Source organism: Sebastes fasciatus, chromosome 10 (assembly GCF_043250625.1).
Source record: "Sebastes fasciatus isolate fSebFas1 chromosome 10, fSebFas1.pri, whole genome shotgun sequence".
Lineage (NCBI taxonomy): Eukaryota > Metazoa > Chordata > Actinopteri > Perciformes > Sebastidae > Sebastes > Sebastes fasciatus.
Genome location: NC_133804.1, coordinates 15,677,903 through 15,694,752, shown reverse-complemented (window position 1 = coordinate 15,694,752; position 16,850 = coordinate 15,677,903). Strand labels below are relative to the sequence as shown.

Sequence of the window (16,850 nt, the reverse complement as noted above, 5' to 3'; positions counted from 1 at the left end):
TTACTGTCTGGATATTCACTATAAATTATTTTTTATTTAATTTTTTTATCTTTTTGATGATTATTATGAATGAACTCTTACTTATTTACTTATCTCCTCTACAGAGAAGCCAGTGTCTCCTAAAGGAACTCAGCTGACCAAGAACTACTACAGTGTGGTGAGTCAAAATTGTGCCGTACTTGTGAAAATATTTAATCTTTATGTCACTTTGCTCGCTTTGTAGATCTTAATAATACATAAAGCAGAAATTCATACATTGTGGAGCTATCTTGTTTTTAAAGTTTGACAAATACTGTATGTAACTTCTCCATTTTTAAACAACAGTCTATCAGCACGGCATCACTTTGTTTTCTCACATTTGAAGTGAAACTAAAGATAACCAGAGTGCCGATGAAGTATTGTGAACGAATAAAGACAAAAATCATCCAGATTTTTCTGATTATTATATTGAACAGTTTACTTTTGCTTTCCTGGAATCTGCCAACATGAAATATTCAGCTGATTATGTTGCTTTTGCAGGTGGTACAGGACATCTTGGAACACGAGCGGGAGTTTGTCAAAGAATTACAAACAGTGCTGAGTTGTTATCTACGACCCCTGCAAGCCAGCGACAAGTAAGAGCAACGCCAAGGAGATGTGACAGATCCATTAATGCATCATCTAAGGCAGAGAGCAATGTGGATCATCAGGGAAACCTCTTTGGTTAATTGGATGATCGAAAAACAATTTATTCTACATATGAAATTAACGTTTTTTTAGAAATAAGTCAATATTCTTGAATTTACTGAAATTGTAATTGATGATAATGCATACTTTATTTCACCGTGCATGTTGAAGGACAATCGCTACTCTCTCCGCTTACTCTAAACATGTGTACATTCAGGCTGAGCAGTGCAGACAGCGCCACCCTGTGTGGAAACCTGGAGGAGATCCTCACCTTCCAGCAGGGACTGTGTGTGGCTTTGGAGGACTGCACCAAGTAAGTCATGCTGGACACGGACATCCATGAAACTCATTGTAGTTTGATCAGTTTTATTCAATTAACTTATCTTAGTAGAGACCACTGGTTGGACCCTGCTGTGCTTGTTTTGTAAGACATAATGTAAAGCCTTTAGAAGAACATTCTAGTTTTCATTTATGTTTTACAGAAGCTCATTTACAACACTGCAAGCACACTACTTTACTGCCAAGTGTTCCGCAAAGCATACCATACTTCATTACATTTTTGCAATCACTTCCTTCCTCCCAGACGTCTCTTCCTATTTATTTCTTCATGGTACTGATACCAACTTGCAGAGACTGATAATGTTTGAAATTTGTAATACAACATAGTGAACCTACAGCCTAATGCATTCCTCTCAAAGTTGTGAATTTACACACATTGTGTTGGTGCATTCTGACATCCAAAGCTTCTGGAAACAAATGGCTGCCTTAGACAAAGGTATGCTTTGGAAAATGGCCGGTAGGAATGTGAAGTATGTGCAAATCTTAAAATACTGTAAACTCTAGCAGTTTAGCTTGAGGCCTCGGAATGGTTAAGAAATCTTAAGACGATTTTGTCAGTTAAAGTTAAAGACGGTTAAATCAGTTGAAGACCTGTATTGTGCCAGGTTTCAGACCTTTATATTCTACCTGTTAGTAAAAACATCTCTGACACGATGAAATTTAAGACACCCTGAATAATGGCAGATTTTCAGTTATTGGGAAATTATTCAGTATATCATCACAGCAATAGTTTCTTTTTGATTCTTCCTATATCTCTTTTCTCTCCCCAACCATTTTTTTTTCTCACTTCTCTAACCTCGTCTGTCTCTCTGTCTTTGCAGAGTCCCGGAGGGCCAGCAGCGAGTGACGGGCTGCTATTTAAACCTGTTGTGTCAGATCAAGACTCTGTACCTGGCTTATTGTTCCAGCCATCCTTCAGCTGTTTGCATCCTCACTGACCACAGGTCAGTCAGCCTCTGCACACAGAACAGCACACCACAGTCATTCACTACCACAACAAAGAAAAGTCTGATTCTGAATTAGGGCTGTCACTATATCAGATTTTCAATACACGATTATCCAAAAGAATTAACACTATAACGATATTATTGTGATATCTATATTTAAAAAAAAAATAGAATAATAATGCTATCAGTCAAATTCATCTTTAACTTTGTTTATTGTGCGTTTTGTCTCTTTTTTTGACAAATTAATTACACTCAAAAGGCGAGTGTAGAGAGGTGGAGAGAGTCTGTAATCATAACTATATATAGAATTATTTAAAAGGTGCTGGATTATTTACACAGTATTATCGAATATGTATTATTAAAATGATATCATGGAAAACGTCAATACCGGTATATTGTGACACCCCTATTCTGAATCATGAAGATATTTTGAGAATTGGGATGAATAATGCAAATGTAATAACCCTGCTGTCACATGACCACTGTGTTATGTCATTTAGCCTCATTTTCAAGCTTTTAATTGACTTTAATGTGCCTCATGGTGGTAGATTCTCTCAACTGATGAAGGTTACACCTTTGTAGTAGTTGACAACATCCTTCAAACTATGATATAAACCAGCAGGGGTCACAAGATGCAACTCAACTGTAGGCTACTTACTGTGTACTTCTACTTCAGAGTAATACATTGTAGTACTACATTTACCCGCTAGAGAAATGTTACTGGTTACAATTAAAATATGATGTCTTAGTATTCATTAAACTATTCGGCATCATATTAGAATTGAAAGTTATCCACCACATTAAGTACAGTGTTCTGCTAATGCCCCTCTTTCACTCTTCACTTGAAGTAAACATTTGAATGCAGGACTTTTACTGTGCGGTATTAATAGTTTTACTATTAACAGTCAATAATTTTACTTCAGAAAAAAGTTTTGAGTAGCCTTTTTCTTCTACCACTGCCAAAAGTGAAAAGTAAAGCAAGACGGCCTGATGATGGCCTGGGGCCCCCAAATCACTAAATCCGCCCCTGATGAGATTAATGGAAGGGGTCATGAGATGATTTCCAGGGTATGAAATAAGAAAAAAGAATAGGCTACTACATAAATTTTGAGTTTTGGGTAACCCTTCATTTTACAGGTCCACAAATTTCAGAGTAATTAGGTGATAATTAGCAAGTAACCTATCTGACATCTCTTTAGAATTACTGCCAAATTACGCCACTCTTTACCTCAAAATGTATCAAAAATTACTTTATTATAAACATTACAACAATTTGTTTCATATATTTTATTTATTTTGAGTTGACATGGGTCATTGTTTCATGATTTGTTTTGAACTACTGCATGTTGCTTTCTGTGGATGAGCTGTAGTTCAGCTTTGAACCACATGGTGTCAGGCTTCCCATCTGTAAATGACCGGGAGGTGTCTGAGCTCTTCCACCAAGTCCCCGTCTGCTAAAAGTTTCCTTCAATGCAGTTACTATTAAAAAGCATCATTCTCATTGAGTAGGGCCTGCTGTTATGAATATGTATTGCATAGATCACAGTTGCTTTAAAGTAAAGTTTAAATGATCCCATCTTGAGTCATGCAGAAGTGGCTTGTCGGATTCTACACTGTGAGCTGCAGGTTAAACTCAATGACACACAGGAAGCCGACTGTTGACAGGATACATATAGTTGTGGTTATGTTGAAATGCAAGCGAGGCGCTTTTTCACACTAAGCACATTTGCATTTTTCAGTTGCAGTGACATTGACATTTACTAAATGTTACCAGTTAGTGTTGCTACAGGATACCATATGACTGAAGTTTTGGATAATGGAAACTCATGAATGGTGTTACTTTCAAATCTTGTTTGCAGTAAAGTGAGCGTGTTGAATCATGAAAAGTGCAAAAAAATGATGACCTAATTTGTGGTGCAATTTTATTAACCCCATTACAGTTGTTTGTGGTACATTTTCACACGCACCCCACCTGTGATATATGCATAGTGGTTTTGCAGCAATGACAAATAAATAACAAGTGGTTACATATGAAGCCCACTTCCCAGGCTTCATTAGAAAGTGAGCTCTTTTTTTATTTCATGGTTTTGCAGTCACAAAATCTGAATTCAGAGAGCTTTTCATAATGCAGTGAATGTTCCTATTTTTCAGTTTTAGGGTACAAATGATGTTTATCTGTGTTGTGTTGTATGTAAATGTATCTTTGTTCTGGAGGCACATATAATGCTCATTCTGTGGAAACACACTGCCTCTTTGGTGACATCAAAATCTACATATCTATTTTCCACTTAAGCTACACAGATAGCATCATGTTTAATAAGTTACTCTTGAAAATTTGACTAGATGGTAAAACCATTATTGTATGTAAAAAATGTGAATCCTAGTACTACTGTGTGTGTACCATCTGGACTCACAGATGTATTTATTGACAATTATAAACTTTTTATTGAAATAAATCTTCAATTTAATGCGATGAAATAAACAATTTTTTTTTTTTTTTTGCCGTAGCATTAATGTTTTTACAGTACCATCAAATTCTTATCATCAGAAATCTGCATCTTTGAAGTGTCCTTGAAACTCGACCTATACCGTCAGGCTGCTGCTCTGTACTCTGTAGTTTATCCCCATAAACATAATCTAACAACCTTAACTGTGCATAAAAACGTGTTTGTTTGTGTGTGTTTACCAGTGAGGAACTAGACAAGTTCATGGAGAGCCAGGGAGCCACTGTTCCAGGGATCCTGACCCTGACCACCAGCCTCAGTAAGCCCTTCATGAGGCTCGACAAATACCCCACGCTGCTGCAGGAGCTGGAGAGACATGTGGAGGTACAATAAACACATAATGTCTAAATATATACTGAAATAATATATAATTAAATTGATTTATTTAAAACATAAGTAATTGAAATACTATAAGAATGTTGTATTTACTGTATATCTGTACTGTATATTTGTAAGCACAGTTTAGACAGCTTTTAAATGAGCACTAATGTCTGACAATGTTAAGAACCCCTGAGTCTTTACCTCTTTCAATCGCTAGTTAGCATGTGCACTTGTCTTGCTTTAACATTCAGAGGACTAGATTCAGGCTGTTACTGTATGTTTGATCTGATGTGGTTTTTCTTTCCCCCACAGGAAGCCCACCCAGACTATGCTGACATTGTAAAGGCAACGGCAGTGTTTAGGAACCTAGTGGTAAGTCTGGGACATCCAGGGGGCTCTGCATGCTTAAACTAGCCTTAAACTATATCATCTTTGTTCATCCCCACCAGGGATTAGGATTAGGAGTTTAACAACCTGTAAGCGTCTCATGTCAATTCTCAATTATTGGGTTGTAAATCGTCTGGATTTCCTATTTTTGTCCATTTATTGATTTATCTTCCCAACAGATTTTAAGACACAGTTTTGTGTCAAAGGTTAAAACGTGGCTTAAAACTGGGGTAGGCAGGGTTTTTTTTTTTAGCGTCATTGGGCAAAAATGATTCATTTAAAATAATTACTATGGTGATTCACAAGGTCTGAGAGAAAACTAGACTTATGCCTCTCCTCTTGGCTCAGTTCTTAGGCTTTAGAAAATCTAGCCTGTGACAGCAGACTTTAGCCAATCAACGGTCATTTCAGAGAGAGAGAGCGTTCTTATTGGCTGCTCTACAAATACAGATGGACATGCACATCCCTTCAGAGGGTGAAAGCCTGATTCAATGCTGGGATATCTTGCTATTACAGCACTAACTTTTACAGGAAATACTGTCTACACTGCAAAGAAACCCAGAAAAAAGGAGACAGACTTATCAAAAAGAGAGTCCGACCATATCGGCGAAGCGTTTCAGAGATGGAGAGAACATGTTGCTAATAGTTTAGCCTTCTGCTAACTGTTTCTAGCTATGGTTAGCAGGAGAAACTATTAGCAACATTTTCTCTCCATCTCTGAAACACTTTGCTGATATTGTAGCTCGCTAGAGCCTCGAATCACAGTACCTGAAAACAGAGCCATGAGGAGGTGCAGAAGTCTAGTTTTCTCTCAGAACACTTGAATTACAATATGCTGAAAGGTTATTATGGACGTTTTGCCCAATTATGCCAAAAACTTTCTGCCTCCTGCAGGTTTAAGTAAATTTGCTTTTCAAATGTACGCCATTATGTTTTGTCTCTAATGTTAATTAACTGACTAAATCACTCAGATTAAATCAGTCTTGTGTATGGGTTATTTTTATATAATTGTTTAGAGTTTTATGATGTCACCTTTGTTATCAGATGCACTAAACACAAATCACAGTGTAACATAACATACAGTAGCACTTCGTAACCAAGCACAGCTCTGGTGAGAGGGGAAAGAAATAGTGTGTGCTGCATGTTGAGTGATCATTTTGTTCCCCATAGTGGGTGTGAACTGAAATGTCATTTTAGAGGAGTTGGATTAGAAAAGAGTAACCGCATTTTACCTGAGTGAACATCGCTCTGAGAAACAGTTTCCTCGGTACAGCGCGCCAAGTTCCTAGTAAGAATACATGAGGTGACTCACAGATGTCTCTTCAGAAGAGCTGCACAGGAAAGCGGGACAAGAAAACACATCACACAATACTGACTGTTGTAATTTGCAAGTCTCATTTTTCTTTGTGTGTTTTTGAATGTGTGGTTGGGTGGGCAGGCGCTAAAGAAATGCTAGTTACTCCTCTGCAAAAACCTAATTTTTGCTCAACGTGCTGTGGAAAATGGCAGATGTTGCATTGTCACTGAAGCGGGAGAGTCCCTGCATAGCACCTGAAAATGTCCTACTTTATGTTGCAGGTTACTCCATATACTTCTGACAACGAAGTCAAAAAAAAGTAAATACCGACGTAAACAGTTACATTTTCCAAAGCTACATCCACAGTGGGGAGAAATTCCTGCTGCTCATTACTCAGTGTTTCTAAAAGGCAAGAAACCACCTTGTTTTGTAAGAGTAGGTGTCACATATTTGACTAAAACTCATCAAATCCAGAAATCTATAAATAGATATGAATAACAAAAGTTATTTCCAAATCTATCCAAAGTCGCCCCATGTATCTCCCTGTTCCAGTGAATTATGAAACGTTTTGTCATCTTCATTGACTCATGTGTTTATGTCTATATATATATATATACATATGTGTGTGTCCGTGTGTGTGTGTGTGTGTGTGTGTGTGTGTTTAGACACAGTGCCAGGAACTGCGGAAGCGCAAGAACCTGGAGCTCCAGATCTTGTCCGAACCAGTACGGGGCTGGGAGGGAGACAGCATGAAGAGCCTGGGTCACGTGGCCTACATGTCCCAGGTCCACGTGAAAAATGGCTCCAATGAGGTGAGAGACGTGTTTGTCCAGGACGACCAGGAGCTAGTTGCACCTAAGTTCAAACGCCTAGATAGTTCTAACTTTAGTGTTTAAAGGTACTGTTTGTAACTTCTTACACTTACACTCTTATAAATCATTGCGGGTTGGGTATCCCATGCGTGCTCGCGTGTGACTACGCTGTTCCAACACAAGTTCCACGGAAGCAGCAAAACCTGCAAACCAGCAAATCCTGCTACAGCGCCCCGACCGCGGCCAGAAGACTCAGGGGAGACCGTAGCCCTGGTCTCCATGTAACATGTAACATGTTGCCTGTGTGTATGTAAGACTAGTGTAGTTCCCTAAGTTCTTAGTAGCTAAGAACTTAGGGAACGTTCAAACTTAGTGATGGATTTTATGAATAGCTGGTGCAACCCAACACAGAAATCACATCAATTGTCATTTAGTGACATCAGGATTTGGATGTCTTAGTTAAAGCTGTAGATTAGAGTCTCCTGGGTTACATTCAGTCAAAGAGGATAGATAAGAACCGTCACAGGATTCATTGCATTGCTAAGCACAAAATTTGCATTAGCATGTACAGAGAAGACTGTAAGAAGGACTTCTATGTGCCTCTTTTCCCATCTCTAAAATACTTTAGAATAGTTTAAGAAGAGTCATTCCCTGTAAGGCTGCATTCACACCAGATCAGGCATTGTGGCGATTCGCCACAGGGTTGTGCGGTGGTGTGGGAGAGTCACTTAATGGCCCATTGACTGCACAAAGATTAATGTCTTTTGTTCCCTCATGGCTGGGTTGTGCAGCTCTGGATTGGAGGTTACGTGATTTGCCACTGCAGCGTGACGTCGGGTTGCGTTTTATCCAAAAGTTGATTCTGTTTCTACTTTTCCGCCGCTGGATTTTTCTTTCCAGCACCACCTGTGACCGCAGCAGCCGCAGCCCAAACACACTACCCCCATTCAAAATGAATAGGAGGACTTGCGTTTATACCTCATCGCCGGATCTGGTGTGAATGCAACCTAATATCAATATGATCATATCCATTTCTCAATGAAGCCCACTGGCTCATACTCCCATACAGTATAACATATACTAGCAGTTAGACATGCAGTTGTCAAAATTGCACTGTAAAAAAAGTATTTAGCATTTTTGTCATCAAATTTAGCCCGTAATCCAGACAGCTGTAATGATCTACATTTGTTCAAGAAATGTTGTATTCTTTCCTTACATGAGTCCAAATTGAGATGCATGGCTCAGACATCCGTCGGCTAATATTTTCACAGCCTGCATGCTTTATATCGGGTCTTTTATTTTTCATGCATTGTCCTAGATTGAGAATGCATGCGATGTTTTGACGCAGGTAAGCAGACAGAGGAAGTGGGAATGTCCCTTCGAGGTGAAGTGCTCTAGATTTGTTTGACTAATGCCAAGTCTTACTATTACGAGTTAAAGGCACTGATGCCCAGAAGCGTGTCATTATTTAAAACAAATGTGAATTTAAGTGTTATTCTAATATTCATGAAGGGTATGTGCAAAAATCCATCCTCCTTTTTTGGTAATTCAGTATCCCCACTCGTGTCAAAACAGAAACCTATGTAGGCCATATGCACACTGAGAAACCATCTCCTCTGTCTTGTGGGGTTTCTGTGTAGGGGTCGACTTTGAGCCGGTGGCTGGAAGGAAGCCCACGATAGATCTTTAGATTCACCCTCTTTTAATCACTGCTAACCGCTTTCCAACCACCATGCTATTTACCACATTTGTTCTAGCTCATCTTATTTTCCATTTCTATAACAAGCAGTTTCTAGTTGCCCACTTGAGCTTAAATATGCAAATCAGCTATAATGATGGTTTCGCATTAGTAGGTGTGACACATTTGGTTTCTGACGAGCAAGATAATAAACAGGTTCAGCTGTGGTCACCTTCCTTTCACTAACTGCATAAACTAATAGGCCCCAATGTTTTTTTTTTGTTGTCCCTTTCTTACAGGAAAAAGAGGAGCGTTATGTAATGCTTTTCCCTAATATGTTAGTCATGCTCTCCGCCAGTCCCCGAATGAGTGGCTTTATTTATCAGGTGAGGTACACTGTACACAGTATGTCCCCTACATCAGTCCTTCATGAGTATTTGTCCATTTGTATAAGTTTTCAAATGTAATGGGGACATAATTCCATTAAAGTGAGACACTACATAAAACAAAAATACGTTTTTCATTCAATGGTCAATTTTGAGATTTTGGGCTGAGATGTTTTCTTTCAGACTAGTGGAAAGAAAACATCCAAAATACACATTTAGGTGTTTATTTTACTACACTTTGTCTATCTGTGTCTGTAGATTTCTCCTAAATTCACCAAAAGGTAGCATTAGATGATGCCTCATTTACATCTTTTTCGAAAAACCTGTAATACAAAAAAGAATTGTCTTAATGTAAGTAATCAACTGGGGAAGTTTCATAGTGATATCTATTAGTTGTGTAAATGTTTAGAATTTTTACAATCCATATCTTTAAACCTGCAAAATTAGGTTTAGCTCACTCTGAGCCAGAAATCTCCACTTCAGTAGCACTTACATACACCAAACTTTCCAATTTCATTCCTATTTATATTCTGAAGGTTTTTACAGAGGGGTCTGTTCATATATCATTCATAGCCTGATTTATAGAACATTTTATTCCTTAAAACATGGCAAAACTGGATTTTTTTTTATGGCTGTTGACAGTTTCTGATTTATGGAATGATAAAAAAGAGAGATCCAACATTCCCTGTGTAAAAACCTTTGACTCTAATATGTCAACAAAATGAAACAAGAATTCTGAACTAGGATTTATCCAATGTTCAGATTTCTGTTCTGGTTAGCACATATTTAATAAGAAAATGCCTCATTTGAATATTTAAACATACATTTTCAGAAAACTTGTAACACAAAAAAAGAATTGCTTTAATGTAAATAATCAACTGGTAAAGTTTCACAGTGATATCTATCACATTTTTTACCCTATTCACCTGTAGTGTCTCCCCTTAATGTCAGGTGATAACAAGATATAGCACATGTCCAACCTATTATATGGTGTCTTATTTCCTCTCCCTTTGTTTGTCCCATTCAGGGAAAACTACCACTGACAGGCACCACAGTAACAAGACATGCAGAGGATGCAGACAACGCCCACTACGCCTTGGACATCACAGGTTTGCATTTGAAGCTCTGGAGAAAATGATCTTCTTTAGTTTAGTTGAGGATACCGCAGTAACACAGTACAATGAATTGCAGCCCAAATAAAGAATCACAGATCAAGCATTAGCTCATTGAACAGTCGTGGGACTCTGTCTTAAAGTTCTTACAGTTGTCAATCCAATCCCAGGGCACGACAGTACTCTGAACATTTTAAATTTCAACTAGTTGTGGAGGCAGCCCTGTGAAATATTCATGCTGGTGTCTGTACACATTCAATAAAAGAATATCAGACGTGCCCTACTTTTTCAAAGAAAACCAGCTGCTACACACATGGATTTAGATAAAGCATTTGATTCAGAAAATTTAGATTTAGCATTTAATCATGTATTTGTTACTGTCACGTTGAATGAATTGCATTGTCGTGGCATGTGTTGACTTTTGTCAGCCATATGTGACTTTCACTGAAGGAAGCGTGTGTGTTTATGTGCTGCAGGAGGTATGATCGATCGTTTTACAGTGTTCTGCAGTAGTGCCCAGGAGTTACAAGAATGGCTAGAGCACCTTCAGCCCTTTACCAAAGGAGGCAGCCCCACGGGCACAATCTTAAAGGTTAGCAAACACACATATTACAGTAAAGTGTCATAACAATACCACAAGTGAACCTGCAACATGCTGAGGTGTGAAAAACATCTTTCATTGCACGTATAATTCCCACACGCTCGCTTGTCTTCTTTCCTTTGATCGTCCCATGCAGACCGTAGAAGGCAAGCCGCTGAGCATGGTCGGCACCCCCACTCACCTGTCCCATCTGGGAAGCCTCAGTGCCGTCAGTCGCGGCCCCCTGGAACAGCCAAAGATCAGCAAGCCCTGGTCTCTCAGCTGCCTGCGCCCCGCGCCTCCCCTCAAGCCCTCTGCCGCACTGGGATACAAAGAGGTAGGAGGTCGTAGAGCTGCTCAAAGAGACTTTCACAAGCTTGATACGCATCTCTGAAAAGCGGTCGTGAAGTACAGTGATAGTCAGACACCGCAAGAACTCCCTCCTCCTCTATAAGCCCCCCTCTGTCCCCCCTTTTCTGACTTTATTCAGACCTCCACTATCCTGTTTTACACAAAACTTTCCACCAGATATGCAAATAACACTAGTGAAGTTGACATACACACCTTTAATCCAATAATTGTACTCATAGTGACACATCTTCAGCTGTAAAAGATATTAATAGATGTATATTTGATTAGTAACGTTTCTGCTATTACTCAACATTTGTACTGATTAGTAGCAGGAACTGTGCTTTGAGTGTTTTTCATCAAGGCAACAACACCTTTATTAACTACTCCTTAGCGACGTTTGATATGTTTACAATAACTTAAACTACACATGGTCACAGGTAGAGCTGCAACGGTTAATTAATGAATCGATTAGTTGTCAACTATTAAAGCTGTAGTGGGTAGAAATGGAGCAAATATGATTAAAAAAAGTTATTTTTATAAAACACTATATCCTGACAGTAGTGCATGAGACAGGTAATCTGAAAAAAATCATGTGCCTCCGATGTCCTCCGGTGCTCCTAACAGCATCTGCAAGATTTCACAGACTGAAGGAAAACAACCAATCAGAGCTGAGCTGGAGTCTGCCGTCTCTGAGCAGCTGTCAATCACTCACAAACTCCGATCAAACATATAGCGCTGATCAAATATTAATTAATATTCTGTTACTGCAATGCATATTTCTCCCCTCAAATGTTTTCAGAAACAATTACAATATGATGAAAGGTTATTATGGAATTTTTGCCCAATGATGCCAAAAAGTTTCTGACTACTGAAGCTTTAAGTTAATCGCCATCTAATTTCATAATCGATTAAATTAAGTTTTGAGTAATTTTTTTAAGAAAAAACCCCTCAAAATTCTCTGATTCCAGCTTCTTGAATGTGAATATTTTCTAGTTTCATTACTCCTCTATGACAGTAAACTGAATATCTATGTGTTGTGGACAAAACAAGACATTTGAGGAAGTCATCTTGGGCTTTGGGAAACACTGATTGTCATTTTTTTTTTTTTTTTACCACTTTCTGACCAAACAACTAATCAATTAATTGAGAAATATACAATAATGAAAATAATTGTTAGTTGCAGCCCTAGTCACAGGCTCTAATAACCTTGTACTGTGCTGTTATGAAAACAGGAAAAGCCTTGTAGATTAGCACTTTGCACAGCGCGTGGGCCAGCTAAATAAAGTGCGTGGTGACTGAAAAGCAGCAACAAATAGTATTAAAGCATTATTAATTATGCAGTGAGAAAGTAGACTAGATTTAAAACTACTTTGAGACATGGTATGACTATGTTCTGAGGAAGTTAATTCCAGTAACGGCAGCATGAAGTCTGACTGGCATTCAACGGTTATAAGCTTCTTGTCGTTAAGTGTGATGGTGTTCTCACTCTGTGGTCCACGTGGGAGGTTGATGCTTTCACACAGTTATCATCAGTCAGCACTTTAAAACTTTCAGTTAGCATTCTATTGATGTGTTGAATAGATATATCTACAGTAAACATGCATCTAGGCACTTTCTTTTTTAAAAGCTCTAATCTAAAAATGAATGCCTCTCCATGCTTTTCAACACCAAATACACACAAACTGATTCAGTGAAAATAGAACCAAGCAGGCTCGTAGCTGTCCGGCTCTTTTTCTCTGCCCTGCAGAGATTGCATGCGTAGTCCTCTGAATGCATAACCTTCTTTCTTTCCATATCTCTCTCTTTTTTTACATGAAGTAATCACCCTATTCTGCATAGACAAAGAATAGGTGAATGGCAGAGGGGGGTGTAAAAATGTTCACCATTAACTCTCTATCACACCCTTCTCTCGTCGTATTTTTTCATGCACATTTCCCCTTTTTCTCTCTTTCTCCATCCTGCCTTCTGTAGAGGATGTCTTATATCATGAAGGTAAGGTTAGATCTCACTCTGTTCCTTTCTGTGTGTGTGTGTGTGTGTGTGTGTGTGTGGGTAAGGATGTGGGTTAGGGGGGTGGGGATGGGGTTGCCTGTGTGTGTGTGTTTGCCCCAGTGTTGAGCTGGCATGCCTTTGCTCTGTTTGCTTCACTCCTCTCTCATTGTCATCTGTTGGTTTCCTGTTTTCTGTGGCCCTGCGTGTCTGCTCTTTTTTTTCTCATTCTCAGTAGGGCGTCGAGTTAAAAAAACGTTCTGAGTAGCAGCCTACTAATTTCTACTTGGGGGTGCTATTTTTGGTAAATCGAGACACAGTCATGTCTACTATGCCTCATTTCTCATGCAGGCCTGAATGTGTTTGCACACGTGTTTCTGGAGAAACCTGGTCGGAGCTTAACTTTCACGGCAGCTGGATTCTCGCGATGTCACGAGATCACCCGAGAATCGCGGGATCACATATCACACAAAAATCCATCTTGTCAACCTTCAAGTAATGCGTTTGTGTCCGGCAAGCCAGACCACGGACCAATCAGCGTCCTGTGGGATACTGGCAGCTACGGCCGTGGCTTAGGTGTGTGTGATGACATAGAGTGCTGCAGGAATGAGTCCTAAAACCCGGGAATGAGTTATCCTATTAGCAGTTCCGGTTCCCTTGTCTGAAAGTCAATGGGTTTTATGAGTGGATTTTTAGTTAGATAAAATAAGGTCTTTGGTCAACACAAGCTGAAGAGATTCTAACGTTTTGTTCTACACCATAAAATACGTCATGTATTAGACATCACAATGATCCACATTCATTATCCGCCAGGTGGCTTTAAACAAATGAACGCTAAAGCTCCTCTGTGTCTGCTGGATGTGTTGGCAGTTGTTTAACATGTTGGACAAAACAGCTTTATCAGGCGTTCATATGTCAGGGCCTTGTGTCTGTAAGCTTCTGGTGAAGTTCTCCTGCTCCAAAGTGGCCATAAAAATCAATCATTTCAATCATTTAAAGTGATAAGTAAATATCACAGAACATGTGTGCACACTGTGCGTAATGCACTACTGATGTACTCCAAGCAGGTGGATGGAGCTAAATGCTGCCAATCTTGATGCAAAGATCGCAGCGTGCCACTGAATTGCACAAAACCCCATTTCACCTCTCCTCCCACTGTTGTACACGAGAGGAAAGAACCTCTCAGTACACGTCATGAAAAGGTGTTTTGTGCCGTGCACCTGCATTCGTGCCTAACCCCTTCAAAGGTTTTAAGAAACATGATGCCGTCAATTATTCCTCCTGATTCTTACGAGGGACTTTTAGGAGTCTGTGGTAGAGTTTTAGGATGCCCCATGAGCTACTAAAACAGACAATTGCTTACTATTTATTTTCCTGTTGTGTGTTTGACTAAGCCTCTCCGTTCCAGGGAAGGACTTGGTGCAAATTCCTTCCTTTCAAGTGTTATAAGAATATGACATAAGTTAGCAGCACCCGTGTGCATTGGTGTGAACATTTCACCATGACTAAACTGTTCTTTTTAGTGACTTAATTATTCATCACACCTCAGCTTGTGAGACGTTGCGCCTGTCTTCAGACCCAAAAGAGAATCTCTCATTCATAAAACCACAAGATTGTGGTGTGATAGAATGTAGTAAATAATGTGATAACATCTTGGCTTCCTGTCCCATAGCTTTGTAAACACTGTACAGGTAAAGCTTGAATATTTTAAGCATTTCTCTCCTTCCCCGGCAGTAGTCAGCGGTGGGTAAAATGTGTTTGATATGAGAAGTACTGTGTTTTGATTTTTTGGTTTTCTTTATGCTTGGTTGGGCAGGATTCATATTAGCACACCTGGCTGGTTTGGTCACAGTCATCACCACACGCTTGCTGCCTTGTTTGTTGATGGAATCTTTGTTGATGTTGTTTGTTCATAAGGGATGTGCGTCCCTGTAAGCTTGCCCTCTGTTTGGTTTGGAGCCTTGGCTTTACAGGTGTGTGTCGCAGTGTGTGTAGAGAGAGATGTACTGAATTTGATGTCGCACTCCTCCAGGACTCCAGCAAGAGCCCACGGCCCATAAAGAAGTTCCTGCCAGGCAAGAAGAAAGAGCGAAAGCCCTCCGATGACGACATTCAAACGAGGAAAAGTACGAGATTTTCATCTCACTATAATATGAAATGTATGGGAGGCATGAGAGATTGCTTAACCCTCTGAGACCAATAATAGACCCGTTTTTGTTTCTCTTTTTTTAAGGGGGGTATTTTTAGGGGGAGATAGCAGGTCAGCAGTATATGTCTCATGGAAGTGGTGTACATCATCTGAAAGCTGGGAACCTGAAGATTAATTTAAGATGCAGCTCAGCACTGTGTGTCAAGTTGTTCTAGTCATGAATCAGAAATAAACATTAATTAATTAATTAATTAAAATAAATTGTGAAAGCGTATAAGGGTTTAGAACATTATGATAGAAGTAAATGATGGCCATTCCCATGCTCTATCATGTCTCATACGTTGTTGCAGCAATTTTTGGGTTGATCAATTTGTTAAACAGATTTGGTGCTAAATTTAACCATTTTTTACCACAAGAGAATTGATCAAAATTATCAACAATCCCTCCAGAATATCACATTAAGACACCAAGACCTTGAGGAACGCCATAGAAAAAGCCATGCTGTGATTCAGTATCAAAAACTTTTGACATTTGGAGAGTTCTGCAAGAATTGCATATTTGCTTTTCTGTTCTGGAAACTGCTCAGAAACCCCCTTATTGTCAATCTACCTAAGAAAGCCATCCATCCTCTGAATGCTCTAGGTCTTTTTCATGAGGCTGGGATTATCCTAGCGGTCACCACAGGTCATTTTATACAATGAGGTCAAGTTTTTAAAAAATGGTCTCACTATATGAAATGGCTACTATGGGGACTAAATTCATCACACATGAATACAATCGGCTCATTGAATCCACAAGAGTCTCAGCTTTACAATCATACCAAATTCATGTAATTCCAAGACTGTTTAAGGACCCCAGTATGCAGAAATATTCACACTAGGGCTTTCAATGGATTAAAATATTTAATTGTGATTAATTGCATGATTGTCCATGATTAATCGCAAATTATTCGCACATTTTGTATCTGTTCAAAATGTACCTTAAAGGGAGATTTGTCAATTATTTAATACTCTTATCAACATGGGAGTGGGTAAATATGTTTGCTCTGTGCAAATGTATGTATATATTTATTATTGGAAATCAGTTACCAGCACAAAACAATGACAAATATTGTCCAGAAACCCTCACAGGTAGGGTACTGCAGTTAGCATAAAAAATATGCTCAAATCATAACATGGCAAACTCAAACCCAACAGGAAACAACAACTGTCAGTGTGTCAGTGTGCTGACTTGACTAGGACTTTCCCAAAGTTGCATGTGATTATCATAAAGTGGGCATGTCTGTAAAGGGGAGACTCGTGGTTACCCATAGAACCCATTTTCATTCACATA

At 39.2% G+C, this 16,850-nt stretch overlaps 1 protein-coding gene across 2 annotated transcripts in view; it reads left to right on the top strand.

The window, feature by feature from the left end:
* The window catches only part of arhgef6 (Rac/Cdc42 guanine nucleotide exchange factor (GEF) 6), a 29,422-nt gene that overhangs the window by 10,379 nt on the left and 2,193 nt on the right, over nt 1–16,850 (top strand). Inside the window, exons 6-18 of one of the 2 annotated variants that reach the window (XM_074648476.1) lie at nt 105–157; nt 520–614; nt 884–979; nt 1,827–1,949; nt 4,642–4,780; nt 5,090–5,149; nt 7,127–7,273; nt 9,251–9,337; nt 10,365–10,446; nt 10,926–11,041; nt 11,187–11,366; nt 13,352–13,372; nt 15,402–15,495. In XM_074648476.1, coding sequence (XP_074504577.1) covers nt 105–157; nt 520–614; nt 884–979; nt 1,827–1,949; nt 4,642–4,780; nt 5,090–5,149; nt 7,127–7,273; nt 9,251–9,337; nt 10,365–10,446; nt 10,926–11,041; nt 11,187–11,366; nt 13,352–13,372; nt 15,402–15,495 — 1,293 coding nt within the window. The remainder of the gene's footprint in view (nt 1–104; nt 158–519; nt 615–883; nt 980–1,826; nt 1,950–4,641; nt 4,781–5,089; nt 5,150–7,126; nt 7,274–9,250; nt 9,338–10,364; nt 10,447–10,925; nt 11,042–11,186; nt 11,367–13,351; nt 13,373–15,401; nt 15,496–16,850) is intronic. The other variant, XM_074648478.1, reaches the window with a different exon arrangement.